At 40.0% G+C, this 19,716-nt stretch overlaps 1 protein-coding gene across 8 annotated transcripts in view; it reads left to right on the top strand.

Annotated features, from left to right (window-relative positions):
* LOC144685977 (tropomyosin alpha-4 chain-like) overlaps positions 1 to 19,716 on the top strand; it is a 104,410-nt gene that overhangs the window by 76,574 nt on the left and 8,120 nt on the right. For 4 of the 8 annotated variants that reach the window (XM_078551070.1, XM_078551085.1, XM_078551102.1 and 1 more), the window contains 6 exons: positions 6,557 to 6,690; positions 9,407 to 9,524; positions 10,108 to 10,178; positions 13,954 to 14,029; positions 16,671 to 16,733; positions 17,795 to 17,864. In XM_078551070.1, coding sequence (XP_078407196.1) covers positions 6,557 to 6,690; positions 9,407 to 9,524; positions 10,108 to 10,178; positions 13,954 to 14,029; positions 16,671 to 16,733; positions 17,795 to 17,864 — 532 coding nt within the window. Of the gene's footprint in view, positions 1 to 6,556; positions 6,691 to 9,406; positions 9,525 to 10,107; positions 10,179 to 13,311; positions 13,388 to 13,953; positions 14,030 to 16,670; positions 16,734 to 17,794; positions 17,865 to 19,716 lie in introns of all 8 variants that reach the window. The other 4 variants (XM_078551079.1, XM_078551094.1, XM_078551112.1 and 1 more) reach the window with 1 other exon arrangement.

Here is a 19,716-nt window from a genome sequence, read left to right as displayed (position 1 = left end):
CTCACCATGGAGCATCCCCCAGTGCCCCCCTAAGGATCTATTACTGGTTCCGTCCTATTTCTCATGGTGTCCCAGGTAGCATCACTTGAAGGTATAACATTGGGTTCCATGTGCACTTGCTATTTCTAAGATCAGAAGAAATAGCAGGAATAGGCTATTCAGCCCATCAAGCCTGCTCTGCCATTCAATAAGATGGCAGATCTGATTGTGGCCTTAACTTCACTTTCTTGCCTGCCCCGATAAGCCTCGACTTCCTTGCAGATCAGTAATCTGTCTAACTCAGTCTTGAATACGTTCAATGACCCAGCCTCCACTGCTCGCTCTGGAAGAGAATTCCAAAACTAATGACCTTCCAAGAGAGGGAATTCCTCCTCATCCCAGTCTTAAAAGGGTGACCCCTTATTTTAAACGGCTCCAGTTCTCTCTCTCCCCATGAAGGAAAATATCCTCCCTGCATCTGCCATGTCGAGCCCTCAATGTTTCAATAAGATCACCTCTTGTTTTCCTACATTCCAATGTGTTGGGGTCAACCTTTCCTCATAAGGCAACCCCTTCACAGCAGTTCTGTGTTTTGTTTTGATATTTAACGCAGCTTCATTATTTTAGTTCTGTGCAGCTTTAATCAATTAGATGTTTATTAATAACTTGACAAGCAGTTATGAGCCAACCACCGCTTACTGCACATTATCATTTGGAATGCAACAGCCAAGACCACACTTCCAGATGTCCCAGTTGGGTTTCAGTTGTATGAACCAGTGATCAAGATCTGATTAGGTGTCTGATATCAGATTTAAGTTATAAAAAATGGAATAAAACGTATACTTTGCACCACTTTTTTAATCAAATAAGACCATATAAAAACATCTCTCACTGGGTTAAAGTGAAAATAATCACCCCCAAAAGACAAACAAATCTTATGGCATCAATTAAGAGCCTTAGTTTATACTAGAAGATCTACAACAAGCAACATGTTTGTCTAGTTTTAGTTCCCAGATTCAGCAGTATAACCCATTACACATTTACACCCAGATGAGTCATAGCTTTTCAAGTGCTGAGCATTTGTTTGGATTTGTTCCTGCTATAGTCACCACAATCCTTGAGAATACAGTGAAATGACCCAAGCAACCGGACCTCTGGATTAGCCTTCAACACATTAATCTCCAAAATGGTGATTGAAATTTAATGCCGCACTAACTGTTAAAGAACATGGTTATATCACCTAGAATCATAGAATGATTACAGCACAGAAGGAAGCTATTTAGCCCTTGTGTCCATGTGTGCTCTTTGCAAGAGCAGTTTGGCTAATCCCACTCCCCTGCCCCACCCCTATATAGCCTTGCAAATTTTCTCTTTAGGTGCTTATCCGAGCTCTTTCGAAAGCTCCAACTGAATCTGTCTCCACCATGCATTTGGGCAGTGTTTCAGATGCTAAACATTTGCTGCATCAATAAATTTTTCCTCGTGTCGCTTATGCCATTCACCTTGGGTCAAGAACCAGAGGACACTGATATTTCTGTAAAAGCCTCACTCTATTCCTCTTGGGATTTTGAACATCTCTATCAAATTTTCTTTAAGGAGAACAGCCCCATCTTCTTCAATCTATCCATGTAGCAGAAGTCTCTTATCTCTAGAATCATTTTCATAAAACTTTTCTGCAGCCTTTCTAAAGCCTTCAAGTCCCTCCTAACATGTAGTGCCCAGAATTGGACACAATACTCCAGTTGACGTCGAACTATCCCTTTAAATGCTCTCCGACCCTTCAAGCACCATCTGTACTGCATGTTGTAGAGTCTGCAGATCGTGTGTTGACTTAGCAGCCATGTCAGAAGCCCATTGAACTGGAGTGAAAGCAAGTCACCCTCGATCCCAAGGGCTGCTTAAGAAGGAAGTCACCCATCTTTATATTTACTTTGGCTCAATACAAGTTTTTATTATGAGAGCAACAGTGTAGATAATCTACTTGTAACTTAAACAATTGACTCCACCTTTTTCAGGTTGATATGCTGGAGTATGGTTCTACATATGGTAACCATTGTTTGGTATCTGTTCAAGTGACATATTTCATAATTGCTGACTGGGTGCATATATCCAGCCTATTTTACATTTAGATTCATCAAAGCTGACCTTGCCAGTACTTGCTACAGGCTGTTTGCACATGGATGCTTTCCAGCATACAGCATGTTCCAGTGATCAGAGCAGGAAAATTAGCTGATATTCTTTTTAGATAACTTTAATGCCTGAAAACCTCCACCTGTGTTGCCTCCATTGCTGAGATACGCTGGCATAGGCCAGAAATTAACTTTTGATTTGTATGATGAAGTACCACACCATCACTACATTTTATCCATTGCTCTGCACCTGTGTGGCAGCACAACTGAGATAGCAAAGTCTGCATCGCATTGTGTTTTTTTGAGAGGGGGGTGTGATGGTGGCAGCACATGGGGGCTGGTTACATGAGTTGCTTGATCAAAACCTGTATTCTGTTTACACAACCAGTTAGTGCTCAGGTTTATGATTTTATGTTATTGTGACCCCATTAAGTTCTTTGCTTCACTGAAGGGGTGGAATGTAACTTTATAGTATGAATTGGTTGAGTTAAGCTCTCTTGCTAGATATACGCTGTCCTGACTCTGTTTTATATCTAGTGAACAGTTGGCTTGCTATCAGAAATGGTGCAGGATGTGTATACTTGTCTGTCTTTTGGGACTTTTGCCAAGTCATTCATTCACAGCCAGATTTGACTTCAGCAGTAACTGCTTGTAGTTCTGTGTTCCAGCACTACCAGAATTATAAGTAGATTGGGGGAGGGTAAAGAAAGATAAATCTGTTTTCCTTTGGTTCAAATGTTGCTTAAATGTGCATTGTGTGTGATGCAGTCTTTCTTCTTGGGTACTTTGGAACCAATCTCAGATCTTTAAACTAATGATATACCACAGAATAAATTTAATAAGGCAACAACTCCATAATTCGAAGAGCGCTGGCAAATTATTTTTAAATTGGGGTCAGTAATAAAATGGAGATTATTGTTTAATTGCATTGACAAAATAACCCGCGTTCTTAATGGGATTCTGCCTCATTTGGTGAAAATATTCTATCTGGACACTGCAGGGAGTTCCTAATGGCATGTTGGTGTAATGGGGGTGTTAGTGACGAACAAATCAATTAACCCATTAATCTCGTACTGTTCAAAGCTTCATATTGACTTGCTGACTGACTGAAATATGATGATCATGGCAAACCAGTTTGGCTGCTCAGGCCTGTGTTCTGAGAATGTCTGTCTGATTTCCAAATTGCACAGGGTGGTTTTTTAAAGGACTAAGGGCCCTACTGTGTAATCATTGTAGTTTAGGAATGCATGGAATGTGCAAAGTCTGTGCTGGAACTCAAATGATGGAAATGGGTTTGGCATCTCCTACTTGAAGCATTTTCTTGCTATTTCAAATTTATCACATTACACAGATTTATCTGGATCACTAGATTGTCACGCCTGAATTTTTATAAACTGCATGATAGTTTCCCAAATGGATTTGTGGGTAAATTTAAATTGTATATACTGACCAGATTCATCTTTGCTGAGTCAGCTGATGCAGCCAGGGTAGCTTTTGAGGCACTAGCCTCCCATTAACCTATTGAGTCATGAAAGTGTAGTTAACATTCAGAATTTTTTTTTAAAGTTATGTTTGTGTCTGATAGCCCTATACTTTCAGCAAGTGTCTCACTAATTGCATTTTTGACAACTGGTTTAAAATTTCATGGTAACTTAGCTGTGGGGATGAGTAGAGGATTGAGCCAGAGAGTAAGGAGAGAGAGCACTGAAAATCAGCAAATTCCATTACTGCCACCCAGTTTGAAAATGGGGATGAGCAGGTTGGAGAGTCCTGATAGGAATCTCGGAAAAGGAAGAACGCAGGCATGAAGTTTTGCTTTTCTAACAGGTTGCAAGTAGCAATGACTGGGAGATTCCACTTTGGGAGACTCTTGAACAATCTGGGAGGCATGTGTGAAGAAATTGTTCATGACAGCTATACTAAACTTCCTTTTGATGGATTTAACTGACGTCTACTTGATACAAAACTTATCCTTTGATAGGGATCAGCCTGTAACACCACCTCCAATGTCTGAAAGATTCCTTTCAAATCTAGGTGACTAAAAGGTTCATTTATTACATAAAGGCGCTGTGTATCTTTCAGTTTTGAATGCCGAGTGGCCTTTTGGATGCAAGAGTCTCTATGGGTTGTCTTGTTGCTCTTTGCCCTTAGGACTAAGTTTTAAACTCAGCCTCTCTTGTTGAGAGGAATGTGTTTTTGGAGATTCTTAAGCAAAATGAGCTTTTGGTGTATTTTGGAGATTCTTAAGCAAAATGAGCACGAGTCTAATAGTGACCCAGTGCCGAAATACCCAATTCAGCACAGACTTCCCTTTTACGAGCTGTTTATTTTAAGAGAGACCATCAGCATAGTTGTTGTGGAATTAGAAATGTCATCTGGTGGGTGGTGGGCTGTTCTTGTTAAATACAGCATCTGCTGCAAAGAGTAGGAAGAAACCCTAGTCCCTATTTGATAAACTTAATAAAAATGTAATATTTTTAACATGAGAAAATATGGGAAGTAAGCTAGATTTCCACATGAAGTCCAATGACCAATTAAATATTGCAGCACACCAGTAATCTTGTTTTATTGGTGCTTTTCATCTTTGGGAAATTAAGTTTTATAACCTTCCCAATGTGGCCGCAACTTTAAATTTTGTTCAACAAGGACCTTGTTCATACCTCCATTGGCACCACTTAATTCCTGTTGGGCGGGGGGGTGGGTGTGTGCGCAATCTGATATTCTTGGTGCCCTACGTTTTGCTGAAATGTCTGTACTCCTGTTTCATGCCTAAGCTCTTCCAGCACTAAATTCCAAGTGATTGGATAGAAATTTCACCACCTGTGAAAGGAAATTGTATACGTGATTCTTCAGTTTGAGGAAGGAGTTACTGGAAAAGATATTGAAATATATATGATAGGATAAATGGTGTTCAAAAACAAAGCTTCAGTTCTTCAAAATGATTTATTTAACTTTAGTGGCTTTTGTGAATTTCACCCTTTTTAAAGTAGAAGGAACCTTTTTTTGTTCCTGTATACCCTCTGGTTCTTTTCAAATGCATATATTCTCACTAACTTTGTAAAAATATTAAGATTTGTTGCCCAGCAGACTCCTTAACCCTAAAGCAATTCCAGTGCCATTGGTTACTGGGAAGGGCCAGGTGTCTTCGTGGAGAGTGGAATTGTAAATTAAGAGTTGATGAGTCTTCTATTTCGAACATTTTCTCCTGTGCTGATTTCATAGCAATTTCAAACAGATCCAAGTCCATTACTGTCTCCATCGCCCTCCATTACAAAGATGTCGCTAAACACATTTAACCTGTTACACCACCCTAATTTCAGTACTACTATTAGTCTCTCCCAGGGTTTCTCTTTGGCATATTGGCAGCCACAGGAATTTTTAAAAAAAATTCAGTCTTGGAATGTGAACATCGCTGGCTGGGCCAGCATTTATTGCCCATTCCTAATTGCCCTTGAGAAGGCGGTCGTGAGCTGCCGCCTTGAACCATTGCAATTCATGTGGTGTTGCCTAGTGCTATTAGGGAGGGATTTACAGGATTTTGACCCAGCAACAGTGAAGGAACGGTAATATGGTAACGGTAATATAGTTCCAAGTCAGGATGACTTGGAGGGAAACTGCACTCTATGCCAATCCATATTTTAGTGATCAGTGGAGCTCACCAGATCCCAGCAGTGGGCACCGACTTTACCATCTATTATTATAGTAAGTGAGTCCTGTTGATATCCACACACCTGCCATAGGCAGTGACATTGAAATTCCATCTCCCTTTATCTTTCCGTCTGCCTTTTATCAGATCCTTCTCCGTTCTATTCTCCCATTCTTGTCATGCAGTCGTTTCACATTTTTTGTTTCTCCTGATTGGGTATTTTGTTTCCCCTGTCCATTAGTACTGCTGTTTCCCTAACTTGGAGTCACAGGCTATACTTTGAAAAAGCCCATTGTTACCCCTCCTGCCATTCTCCAACAACTCATTGAGGTACCTAATACCTGCCTCCTTACAAATAGTAGTCCTGAATGTCCCTTCCTGACTAATGTGCCTGCTAGAGGACTAAACCTGCCAACCTCTTCTGTCTCATTCAACACTGTCAATGTAATTGTTTGTTCCCTTTGCATGTTTTTTAGAATCTGTTGAGAAATATGTAAAATACCATTGTAGAAACATATGTTGGAATTGTATTGGCTGCCTAGATTTACTTGGAAACAAAAGTTCTACTGAGCTGCCCATGTGATCTGTTTGAAAATGTACCAGATTGATTTTATGCACTTTTGAGATTCGTGTCTTTTTAACTTGAGCTGAAATATATTCAATTTGTGAATAAGTTCCAGCTCTTGGTTTAGCAGATTATTGTGAATTCCAAAATATTTCTTCAAGTGGATTTATTTTATCTTGGTGGATAACTACTTCTTTGAGAGCAGTCATATTCACTTGTGTGTGCATTTCTATCTAGGCGGAAACGGATGTGTCCTCCTTGAATAGGCGTATCCATTTGGTTGAAGAAGAGTTGGATCGTGCTCAGGAGCGTCTGACTGCTGCCTTGCAAAAGCTGGAGGAGGCTGAAAAATCAGCAGATGAGAGTGAACGGTAGGAGACAGCACACTTGTTTTCTGGATGGTGTATTTCAGAGTTTCTGCCTAATCTGGGAAAGGAGAACCAAACTATTTACCACTTTCTTCCCCCTCCTCTCCCTCCCTTACTTTGCTGACTTGATTTTTGTACAAATGTTCCCTAAATTTTCATGTTAGAAAGGATTGTAGTTCCACTGGAGCTGGTGTGAAGTGCCTGACCTAACCTCAATTCAAATGATTTTGATTCAACTGAGATGAATGTAAATCAGTTATTCAATGGATCAGTGCAAAAGATGTAGTGTAAGAGATTATTTACATAACTAGAAACTCTATAAATTTAGAAATTATTGATGCAGGACTTTAATAATCCAATAATGTTCTGAAAGTTATTTTGACTTCCTTCTCTACCTTTGGCAGGTTATAGGAATGACAGGATATATGGCAGTGCATTGTTTCTGTGCTCATCTGTATAGTAAGAGTTTGAGTAAATCAAAATGGAAAGTTGATCCTAAGAAGCAAGCGTTCTACAGAAGTGCCTGAGAGAGAGTGGAGGCAACTGATTATTGACAGTTGCAGAATGTTCTTGGATGTCAAATTGTTGCGTAGACCTTGCAATGTTGTGCTTCTAGCTAGGAGGTGGCCTCTTAAAGCATCTTTTTGGAAAGACTTTACTCTGGGTTATAGGTCTTCCAAGTACAATTTGAATATCTCCTATGTTCAGTTATGTCTTTCCTTGTGGCTTCAACTGCCATTGGATCATCTTGCATGTTTCTTCATCATCTATTGTTTGCTCTTATACTGGGGTCAGCTGATATCATCAAAATAAAGTATTGACAGTTATTGAAAGGAGCAACTGTGTGTAAAGCTGTGGGCAGTAAATGCCCTGGAGCCCAACCTGTAGTGTTTTTAGCTTTCATATACCCTCTTTCAAAGAAGACGGTGGGTGGAGATGTGTTTGGAAAAAACCCAAGGATCCTGATGTCATAACTGACCCAGTAGTAATTCCTCATAATGAATTGCCAATATGGTTATTACTTTAGCTGTGTGTGAAATTAGAAACTGCTGTACCGAGGTCCTACTAATCTTTCTTGTGTATTGCTTAAAGCTTCCACTGTTGCAAAGGCGGTACATGCAGTACCGCAGTTCAGAGGCATGGAGTTTTATTGCACGAGTCATGTATCTAGTTTCGTGCATTTCTGGTGATGTCTAGGTAATGACAGTGGAAAATTTAGTTAGAATCATACATTAGAACTGTAGCTATAATCAGATGCCCTTCCAGATCTGTGGTATAGCTTAGAACACAAGAACACAAATTGGAGCAGGAGTGGACCATAAGGTGAGCCTGCTCTGCCATTGAATATGATCATGGCTGATCTTGGGTTTCAACTCCACTTTCCCACCTGCTCTTCGTATCCCTTGGTTCCCTGAGACCAAAAGTCTGTCTAATTCAGCCTTAAACATATTAAATGATGGGGCATTCCTCAGGCAGAGAATTCCAAAGATTCAGAACTGTTTAAGTGAAGTAATTGCTCCTCATCTCAATCCTAAATATTCAGCCCCTTATCCTGAGACTGTCCCTCCGTGTTTTAGATTCCCTGACCAGCAGTAACTATCTCTCAGCATCCACCCTATCCTGCCCCTTCAAAATCCTGTATCCTTCAACAAGGTTGCCCCTTATTCTTTTAAACTCTGACGGATATAGGCCCAATTTACTCAGCTTCCCATCATATATACCAAGGATCAATTTAGTGAACCTTCACTGAACCACCTCGTATGCAAGTATGTCCTTCCTTTAAATATGGACACCAAATTTACTTTTCATAAAATATTGGTTTTCAATAATTTGGCAGTGTGATGTGCTTGAGGGGAAAACAATTGAGTACTAAGGAGTAATGAGCTCAGCTCTTACATATCGAGGACATAAATTTCATTGTGATCCATAAGTGAGCTGGCAAGGACCCTTTCGTTTATACTCCGAATGTGGAGATGACCTCACACAGGGACAGGAGTAGGCTGCTCAGCCCTTTGGGCCTGCTTTGCCATTCGAATAAATCACCACAGAAATGATTCTTCTTTAATGATTCCCTGTGCATCAACTCCATTTTATCCGCCTTGGGTCCAACATTCTTTGATACCTTTATTAAACAAAATATCACCTGTTAATTGTTTCCTCATGCCTTACAATCCAGCAATAAAATGAGGGACAAACTTGAGTTCAACAATATCCCACTGCCGGGAGGCCAAAATGAAGAACAGCTTTTGTCGAGGTTTGCAGGTGAGGGGAAGCAGGTTGCAAATGACCTCTTGCCTATATTGTGTGATCAGATTCCCTCCCTACACCTCTCTCCCTCTCTACCTTACTTTCCTTCTCTAAGGCATCTCTAAAACCTACCTCTGTGACCAAACTTTTGACTAATTTGACCTAAGCTCTGAGGTTTTGTCATATTTTGTTTTATAATGCTCCTGTGAATCATCTTCGGATGCTTTATTATGTTAAAGGTGTGATATAAATACAAGTTGTTGTTTGTACCATGCATTGTGTGACCACGGAGATTGCCATAATCTAGCTGCCTGGACAAATGTTTAAAATGAATCAAAGATTTCCAATATTTATTCACTGGTTTGCACAAACACTTTTTCCTCCATTGGTTTTCATTTACAGTGTGGATTTTTACTTTTGGCTCCAATGCATTTCCCTGATGTACAGGCATTAATGATTTGTCTTTCTGCAGAGGAATGAAAGCTGTGGAGAGCAAAGTCTTAAAGGCTGAGGAGATAATGGAAATACAAGAGCTGCAGCTGAAGGAAGCTAAACATATTGCAGAGGAAGCAGACCGCAAATATGAAGAGGTGACTTTTTTCTCCCCCTTGCCTGTTGTCATTTGTGCTGTTGTACAGTTCCACTGTCTGGCATCTCTCTCAGGTGAACCTTTTTTAATGTGTAAGCATAGGCAGGTAGTTTGTCATAATATGCTGAACAGAGAAGGGATATCCCAGTTAAGCTCAATCCTATTCATGCCCAATAATCGTGCACTGAGGCAGGGGACAGAATGAGGCAACTAAAAGGATATCTAGCCACACTTTGATAATCAAGTGATCAAAAGGAAGCCTGGCCAAGTTGTTTTTTGCCTCACTATCTCATCGTGCAGAGGTCAACAGTAGCACCTCTACCATGGTCCTGGTTGAGATTGGTTAACTCAGCTTAGATTGAGAACTGACATGGATTGCTTGGCCCAGTGGATGATGCGTTCTCTAACTGAGCCTTCCAGGTTGCTGATGGCACCATATGATTTAAACAGATAAAAGCAAAAAACTGCTTTAACTGATTTAAACAGATGTTGGCTGGTTTAGTTTCAGTATTAAGCGTTAAATTTGGTTTTGGCTCAATTTTAATATGCTTGGTCAGAATTGAGCTTTTCCTGGCTTCTTGCAGGTGGCACGAAAACTTATCATCCTTGAAGGTGAGCAGGAGCGAACTGAGGAGCGTGCAGAGGTGTCGGAAAGGTAATTTTGAATTCTGTGAACGTTTGTTTTTGCAGAGGCTGGGTTGTTAGAACCGCTGGAGCCCGGTAGCCTGAGGGTTGTGTGTTGTATAAAGAAAGTTGATGACTTTTTTAATCTGAGTCAATCCATTGAACTTTGCCTTTCTGGTATTGAGAGAGTGCACAAATTCATATTTAATACATTAATGGCATCGTTAAAGAAGAATCATTTCCGTGGTGAACAAGTGCCTTCAGATGCTAAAAGCCTTGTTAGCAAGAAAACTCAAGCTAAAGTGAAGTTTAAATTGCTGTGTTCATGTTGAATTGAATGCACTGTGATCAGCATCACTGCAGTATATACTTCCCTCCCTTACTCATTTTTGCTGAGGATACTGATCCCCCGCTTTCTGTCTTTCACCCCCACCATCACATGCCAAGAGCCTAGACAGTGTCAATGGGCTGCGGTGCTGCAAGAGTGAGATTCCCACCACATCCTACTTGTGTCCAAATGAAGATTTTTGTTTTGGAAGAGGTAGAGTGCTGAAGGCGATAGTTTGTGTACTCCCTTTCCCCGTTTCCCTGGGCCATGACTTTCCCCAGGAGGCATAGATTTAAGATAAAGGGCAGGAGCTTTAGAGGGGATGTGAGGAAGATTTTTTTCACCCAGAGGGTGGTGGGAATCTGGAACTAACTGCCTGAAATGGTGGTAGAGGCAGACACCCTCATAACATTTAAGAAGCATTTGGATGTACACGTACGATGGCATAGCATTCAAGGCTATGGGCCTAGTGCTGGAAAATGGGATTAAAATAGTTAGTTACTTGTTTTACTGGTGCAGACTCGATGGGCCAAAGGGCCTTTTTCTGAGCTGTAGACCTCTATGACTCTGACTCATGAATAAAAGCCAATTTTTTTTTTTTGATTTAAGAACGATGATCTTTGAGAATTTTTATTTTCCACATGGCAGTTTGAGTTCTTTGCCCCTCCACTGCTGAAAGCTTTTGTTTGTTCATGCGGTACTGGATGCTAAGCAAACCTCTGTTACTTGGCGCACAAGTGGCTGAAAATGTGATAGCCTGAGCATGAGGCGAGCAGTCAGGAGCAAAACCCTGGCTGACTTATTTGATCTGCCTTTTCAATCCTCTCTTCTTCTGCTCTACTCTCTCCACTCCACTACCCCTGCCTCCCCTGCCAAAACCCAGTGAAGTGAAGGCCAATTTCAAGCCCTTCCTACCTCCCCATGCAGATGAATGAATTGTTGCGCTTGGGACTATCCCTGATCTCAGCTCGGCTAGGCACTAGATAAAATCATTGAACCGTTTTGGACATGTTTATTAATAGTTATTATCAATGTAGCTTCAACGTGCTGCATTTTTGAATAACTTGTCTGGATTTTTTTCTTTTAAGATTTTAGCTTTTATTTCTCTAACTCATCTTAAGAGTGTATTTCTTGATAACAGATTAGTTGGAGAATGTTACAGGTACATATCAGAAGGGGTGGAAATGGCTGTTTAGACCGCAATTGCAGAAATTGAAGTGGGATATTGACGTTCTCCTAAACTGACCAGCTATGCACTTGGAACATGCTCCAGTTGATCTGTGGTGAAGGGGAGGGTTTTGCAAGTATGCATTTTGCTGGTGATGAATGGCAGGCCCTTGTGATTGACACGATTTGAAATGGGTGTGTGCCTTGCATTTTGAACTCTGTTGATTTTATTCAAACTGAGGGAGAGTGTAATCAAAGTATGTAACTGCTGTGTGTGTTATTTTTATGAAATGATGGTTAAGTAGACTGGATTATTAATCTAACATCTTGAATAATGCTGAAAAGAGAGACATCCTGCCAAAGCTTTTTGTACTGCACTCTGACAAATGCAAGAATGCTTGCTAGAAGTGACATAGATTCATACACAGCGACCCATTCCCTGCAAAGAAAAGGAATATTTTCAAGCTTTGCACATCTTTGAATTACCCAGAAGCTTGGGGAGCCTATAGTTTCCTGCTGCTTTCTCCATGGCAATGCCATGACCAATCAACTCTCTTTTCTCATGTAGTACAAATTGTTGTGCTTGTCTGAAATTTGGCATTCTTCTGTTTGTCCTGTTTGAGTGCAAAATGAAAAGCTTCAGTAACATGTTTCTCTCTTTTTAAGCAATAATCTAACATCTCCTCAACTGGGATTGAGATAATTACTTCATCAGATCCACTTCAGCATTAAAAACTGAACCAAAACATACCAAACATCCCAAGATATATTTTTTGGGTTTGATTTTAGCAGTTTTGTATTGCGTGAACCCACTAATTTGGCCATTGCTTAAATTGGAAATTACAGTCACTCTTCAACATAATTAGCCCAGATCTATGTAATGCTTTTTAAAAAAAATTTTAGTTTGTCACAGAATAATTAACTCTCAAGAGCAAATACAGATATGGCAGATTTTAGTATTGGCTTTTTGCTGTTTGCTCTCCTCCAATTTCCTGTCTTGAATACAGTGGCTGCACTATAGCTCCCCAAGTGCCAGCTGCTCACTAAGACCTTGTCAAAGTATTCACTCTTGAGTCAGTCTAGCCAAGAAGTATCACAGGCTGTTGTATCACAGGAAGCAACACCATCTGGCTGGATACAGATCTCCCCCCAACCTTTCAGCTAACTATGCTCAGAATAGGGATCAAGCTTGGTCTCTGGTCTCCATTTACCAGCTAGACAATTGAAATTATTTTATTGTGCTTAAAAATTGGTGCCTTTTTTGTATAGTTGAGAAACAGAATGAAAATGAGTCCAGTGGTGAATAGCCCTCGGACATCTCCCACTCATGTTACTTTTACAATACGTCAGAACGCATACTTGTAGCTCGTGACTTTATCTATAAATTAATGGAGTCTTTATGTGGGCAGGGAAAGGTGAGTAGCTTTTAAGCTACTTCTGCTACATTATTAAATGAATGTATTCAATCTAGGAATTGACAAACTATCCATTTGCACCTTTTTTTCTAGTTTGGATCTGTTTCAGTAGATATTTCAATTCTCATTATTCTGTACAATTTGGTGAATATACTAACGATAGTGGGCACATGGTTTTCTTTTCCCTGTTGAATTGCATGCTGAATACTCCCCGGGATTTGTCTGTTCCACTCCCTTACTATGGATTAACTCAGTCGGGCGCGGCAATTGGAAGAGGAACTTAAAGTAATGGACCAGAGCTTGAAATCGTTAATGGCCTCAGAGGAAGAGGTATTATTCCCAGAAATCCACTAACTACTTCCTGTATTCTCTTTCCATCATCTTTGTTTTCTGTGTGAGAAAATATTAAAGCTACATTCCTTGCAACTTTTGCTGCTGCTGCTGTCCTGCTTCCTGGTAGTTGTGTGTTTTGGTTTTTTTCCCAGTGGAGACCCATAGCAGCTAAATTCTGAGATCAAGATGTGGCTTCAATACTTTCTAAGGCCTCGAGGTAACCCTTGGCCCTATTACTTCCTTCTTAGGGTTGGTAGTTATATCTGAAATTTCATGAGCTCAGTTAATACTTTAGTGTGGAGATTTGAACCAACTAGTCAAATTTGTGAATTAATCCAGCTTTTATCCACGTTTTGCAGCAATGCCGGGTAAGTACACAAGTGATTACCCAGTACCCATGAATGTTCTGATTTACAGTCCTACGGTTTTGTTTTGAACATTCCAACCATGTCGGGGCCTAAATTCTGAGAGCCAGGACTGTTAGGTTGCTATGGGTTTCTTGCCACTTTCTGCATATTCTCAACCTCCTTCTTTCCCAACCCAAACTATCTTGTTCTGAACAGTAAATGTGCTGAGATTGAAGAAGAATTGAGAAATGTCACCAACAGCCTGAAGTCTTTGGAAGCGCAAACCGAAAAGGTAGGAGCATTCTGTATGCAACTGCTTTTAAAGCCATGGTATCCCCATAGGACCCTTCTGACAGAGCCCTCAAAATCAAGTCTACAGTTAAGATATTGACTGTAAATTGCTTTTAAACGTAGTAAAAGTAGTAAACTCTTGTTTTTTAACCCTTTTATGTTCTCGTACTGTAATGCAAAATGCACTTGTGTGCGGCACCTACTTTGACTAGACTGCTGGCACAAAAAGATGAACCAAAACTAAATAAATGCACTTCAAAAATGTCACATTTTAAATGCAAAAATGGTTATGAAGGTAGCAATCTGATGGATGCAGGTGCTATTTAAAAATGGTGGATTTTATCTTGTCATTTATTGTGATTTTACGTTTTTTAATTCTTTCATGGGATGTGGGCATCACTGGCAAGGCCAGCATTTGTTGCCCATCCCTAATTGCCCTTGATCTGAGTGGCTTGCCACTCTATTTGAGGCCAGTTAAGAGTCAACCACATTGCTGTGGATCTGGAGTCACATGGACGCCAGACCAGGAGAGGACGGCAGACTTGCTTTCCTAAAGAACATTAGTGGACCAGATGAGTTTTTACAACAATTAACAATGGTTTCATGGTCACCCTTACTGAGACTAGCTTTTCGATTCCAAATTATTAATTGAATTCAAATTCCATCAACTGCTGTGGTGGGATTTGAACCCTTGTACCAGAACCTTAGCCTGAGATCTGGATTACTACTCCAGTGACATTACCACTACGCAACTGTCTCCCCCACAGTCACAACTTCAGTGACAGTATTTGTAAGATAACGAAATGACATTGCTTCCTATGGTTTAGTGCAATGCAATGGAAGACCATTTAGATGGTTTCCACCAGTACTTGCAAAGCTGAAGGAAGTATATAAATGACTGCTGTCAGCAGTACCATTTTCCTCTGGCTACCCAGTGCAAATCTGGAAGGTTCAATACTCAAAAGTTGACATTTTGGCAACCATGGAGATTCTCCACCGCACACAGCGACAGGACAAATTCTGGGTTCCAGAGCACCAGGAACTAAGGCAATTCTGTATAATATGTAATGTTTTTTTTGGCGCACCCCTGAAGCCCTCCACAAGATTACTATCTTGTTATAGATCCCTTTAACCTTCAAAAGAAGGTCTAGTACTGCATTCCATCAAAATAATTGTTAACCTTGTCATTCATGAAGCTTTATATTTTCTTAATTTTGAAGCTCAAATAAATGTTGTGATTTAAATATGGGGATACTTATGCTTTAGTTGTCTGTGGAGCTAATGAGTATCTTTTGGCTATGTAGCAATGAAGTAATGTTCAAGTGGGCTTTCTCCTCCAGCCCATTTTTTTTCCTTGTTTGAACTGCAACAGCTCCTATTATGTTGGCTTGAGAGACAGCACAGGGCTCATTTCAAGATAATTACACATTTTGTAACTTTGCCATTTTATTTTCTTAAGTTTTGGAACACTTTGGATTGTTACTGATGCATACTGAAATTTTGGCCCTTGCAGTTTATTTCTCAAGTCACCATTGTCTCCTTTCTTACCTCCTTTCTTTCTTTGTTTTTGAGTTGAATAATGTTTTCAGTGTTTGTAACGTGTTTTAATCTTTATACATCATAATGTCACTGACAAAATGCAATTTTCAACAGAAATTCACTTTAGGACAGTCCAATAATTCCCATCTTGCTGTGAAAATATTTGAGTGAATTCTTTTGAATTTTTCTCCAGTAGTTAATATTCCTGCCTAATCAAACTCCTGTTCACTAGTTTAACACCATAACGGAGCTGCTGCTCCTCCAATGGCCAGAGCAGCAAAATGTACACGGGACACCTTAGCCCTATGTGAAATATTCAATGTTTTCTCATGGCTGAGAGACTCAGTAACAGGCCCTGACAACTAACCAGAAACACTGGTCAGAGTACCTTGCAGCACTCTTGCCAGTGGTAGAACCAACTTTGGCAGGAGAGGTTTAAAATTCAGCAGTGAGCATCACGAGTACCTTCTCCAGGCAGTCGTCATCTCTTCCTCCCCTTAGTATTAGTGGCCACCATTTTCCGTAGCTAATAGCAGCCTGATCACTAGGCCAGTTCCAAAAGGACTTTCAGGGAAGTTGTTTGCTAGAAATGTAAGCGGGCAAAATTGCCTAACGCTTGAGTGTCAATCCAAATAGACTTGTTTCTAGAGCCACAATTTTCTTCCAAGTCAGCAGTGCACTTCTGAGAAAAGTGGGCATCCTAAACTTAATTATTACTGGGTGCACAGAATGACTACACAGCTCTGCCAATGCCTTGGCTTGGGTAGGTTTGGCACTAGCAGTTCTGTCTTTCTGCACAGATAGTGCCACCAATGTGCTGTATTCATCAGAGTGACACGGAGCTGTTTAAATCATCTTACAGCAGCAGTTTTGTTCATATGTTGACTTGGGCTGTCTTTTTAACTGTCCTCTCTTCAGAAGGAGTATTGGAGCTGTGTGGGTTAAAAAGATGCTTTACTTTCAATCAGAATTGGATAGATACTTTTTCTTTTTGACTTCTGTGGAATTAGTTGATAGAAATACACGGATCAGGACAGTACTTCGATGTAAAAACAAATGTGGTGTGAGAAACATTTAACGTTTTTTTAAAAAATATTTCTCAGTATGCTTCGAAAGAAGATAAATATGAAGAAGAAATCAAGCTGTTAACAGACAAATTAAAAGAGGTGAGTGACAGAAATTTATAATACTAACCAGCTTCATTTTGGGAACAATATTAGAGTGGGATGGATTTCTGTCTGGTGGGACTTTTTTTCCTTCCCTGTTTTGTTTTTTCATTGTAATTGTGCCGAGCTCACTGTCTTTCCCCTGTATGAGCTTCCAGCAATAAATCTGTAGACAGTTTGGAGCACAAATACTGGCTTTCTTCTCCCAACCCACTGCCACCCCTATCTGAAATCAGCTAACCGCTCCATAAAGGGTCAAAGCATGAACCTTCCAGATCGGCTATGCACTGCCTTGACCTCTTTTGTAAGCCTCCATAGTGATGGCTTGAAGTGATGAGGGGGAAAAGAATCTTAGTCTTGTCCTTACAAATTCTAGAATTTTGATGCAAAGCCATGGAATAAAGTTGTAAAATAAATTATTGCTGAGATTCTGTAAAATGTCGGTGCTTACTCCCCAACATGTGGGCTGGTTGACACGGGCAATGAGAACAGGTTACCTGCCTGCAACTTAGCTGTGGACTGAAGACCCTTTTAGTTGGTTTTGAGTAAGGCTTTTGAAGTATGAAACCCAACCTTCTGATTATGTACAGAGATAAAAACAAAAAACTACTGCGGATGCTGGAAATCCAAAACAAAAACAAAATTACCTGGAAAAACTCAGCAGGTCTGGCAGCATCGGTGGAGAAGCCGATGCTGCCAGACCTGCTGAGTCTTTCCAGGTAATTTTGTTTTTGTTCTGATTATGTACATCTTTCAGTCCTGTAGTCAGGGGGCTGTGGTATTTGAATAAAATTAACAGCAATTAAGTTGTAGCCAGAAGTGAATTTATCTTTGGAGAGAAATACAGTTAACGTTTCGAGTCTGAATGACTCTTCATCAGAACAGTTCTGAGTTTTTCCAAGTATTTTTGTTTTTGTTCTAGATTTCCAGCATCTGCAGTATTTTGCTTTTATCTTAGTGAATTTATCTTTGCTCTACAGTGAGTTCAGAGAATCACATTGTGGTAAAAAGGAACAATGAAAGTGCCCTAAAGCAATGTCCTTTAATGACCTCTCTTACAGGCTGAAACTAGAGCTGAATTTGCTGAAAGATCTGTAGCAAAACTGGAGAAGGCAATTGATGATTTGGAAGGTAATTCTTCACTTCATACGGTTCAATTTTCTTGTTATATTTCTGTTGTCTTCTCCATTAGCCAAATAAACTAATGTTGGTTCTGGAGTGGGAAAGTCAAAATACAGCAGTTATTTTTCATCAAATATTCTCAGAAATAATCCTGTTTTTGGCGCAAGGGGAGGGGCAGGGGTCAAAAGTCCGAATTTCAGTCATGAGGTTTACATGAGTTTGGAATGAGATTTGCATTTAAATGCAGTAAATTGTTTTCTCTGACTGTTTTTGAGGCCATTTTGGTTGTTTTGGGAGGGGGAAGAAAGAAGAGAGGTGCAAGGAAAGATTTTCAGGACTAGATATGCATCAGACAACTTTCAACTATTGCTAGTCAGTTAGATTAGGAAACGACAGCCTTTTTTATTTGTTCTTGGGGTGTGACATTGCTGGCAACGCCAGCATTTTTTTGCCCATACCTATTCTTTGAGGTGGTGGTGAGCTGCCTTCTTGAACAGGCTATGGCACAAAATACTAAAATGGTGGATTAGTTTTCTTATTTTCCTGAATTTGGTCTATTTAAGAAAAAAAATAGACTTTGGAACAGTAGCAAAACATCACTGTAGTTACATAGGATTACACTGGCCTAAACTGTGTTGTATATCCTTTCGGCCCTCCCAGTCCATGCTGGTGTTTATGCTCCACTGGAGCCTCCTCCCATCTTCAATTAAATCCACCATTTTACCGTCTATTCCCTTCTTCTATACTTCCTCAAATGCATCTATACTAGTTGCCTCAATACTCCTTGTGGTAGAAAGTTCAACATTCTAACCACTTTAGGTAAAAAAAATTTTTAATTCCCTATTGGAATTTCTTGACTCTTTTTTGATGGCCTTTAGTTAGGCTTTTCCCTACATTTGTCTCTGTATCCACTCCATCAAAACCTTTCATTATTTTAAAGATCTCTATTAGGTCATCCCTTGGCCTTTTTCAAGAGGAAAAACACCCAGCCCATTAATCCTTTCCTGAAATATATACCCATGCATTTCTGGTATCATCCTTGTAAATCTTTTTGCACCCTCTCCAATGTTTTTATATCCTTTTTATAATATGGTGACTAGAACTGCATGTGGCACAACCAAGGTTCGATATAGGTTTAACATAACTTCCCTACTTTTCAACTCAATCGCTCGAGACAAAGCCTAGTGCTTGGTTTGTTTTTTTTTTGTTATATGGCCTTTCTAACCTATGGCAGAACTTAGTGATTGGTGTATTCGTACTTCGAGATCCCTTTGTCCCTCTACCTCACCTAGACTTGCACCTTCCAAGTAATAAGTGACCTCACTATTCTTTCTACCAAAATGTACTACCTCACATTTATCTGTGAACTTCATTTGCAAATTTATTAATGTCCTCCTGTAATTTGTTGCAGTCGTCCTCCGTATTGACGACACCTCCCAGTCAGTTTGGGGTCATCTACAAATTTAGAAATTTTGCTTTTTGATTCCAAAGTCCAAATCATTAATTTAAATTGTGAACAGCAGTGGTCCCGGCACTAATCCTTGTGGAACATCTCTTCCTAACGCCTACTCAATACCTACCCTTTATTCCCACACTCTGCTTTCTGTCATGAAGCTTGTCCCGATTCCATATTCTTTGATTTTATTCATTAGTCTATGTGGCAGTGGATTAAGTCACAGTGGCTGTGTTTTGTGACTGGATCAAGTTGTAACCTAGTACAAAGTCATTCCTCTGAAAATGACAAGTTGTACTGCCTTGAGACATGTTACACAATTAAAGGTGCTATATAAATGCACATTGTTAGAGACTGACTTTGTATTTTAACTTGAACCAGGAGGAACTTGATTTAATCAACCTACCT

The sequence above is a fragment of the Cetorhinus maximus genome, chromosome 1 (assembly GCF_964194155.1).
Source record: "Cetorhinus maximus chromosome 1, sCetMax3.hap1.1, whole genome shotgun sequence".
Lineage (NCBI taxonomy): Eukaryota > Metazoa > Chordata > Chondrichthyes > Lamniformes > Cetorhinidae > Cetorhinus > Cetorhinus maximus.
Note: the sequence above shows the minus strand (reverse complement) of the source record. Positions and strands in the feature narration are given on the sequence as shown.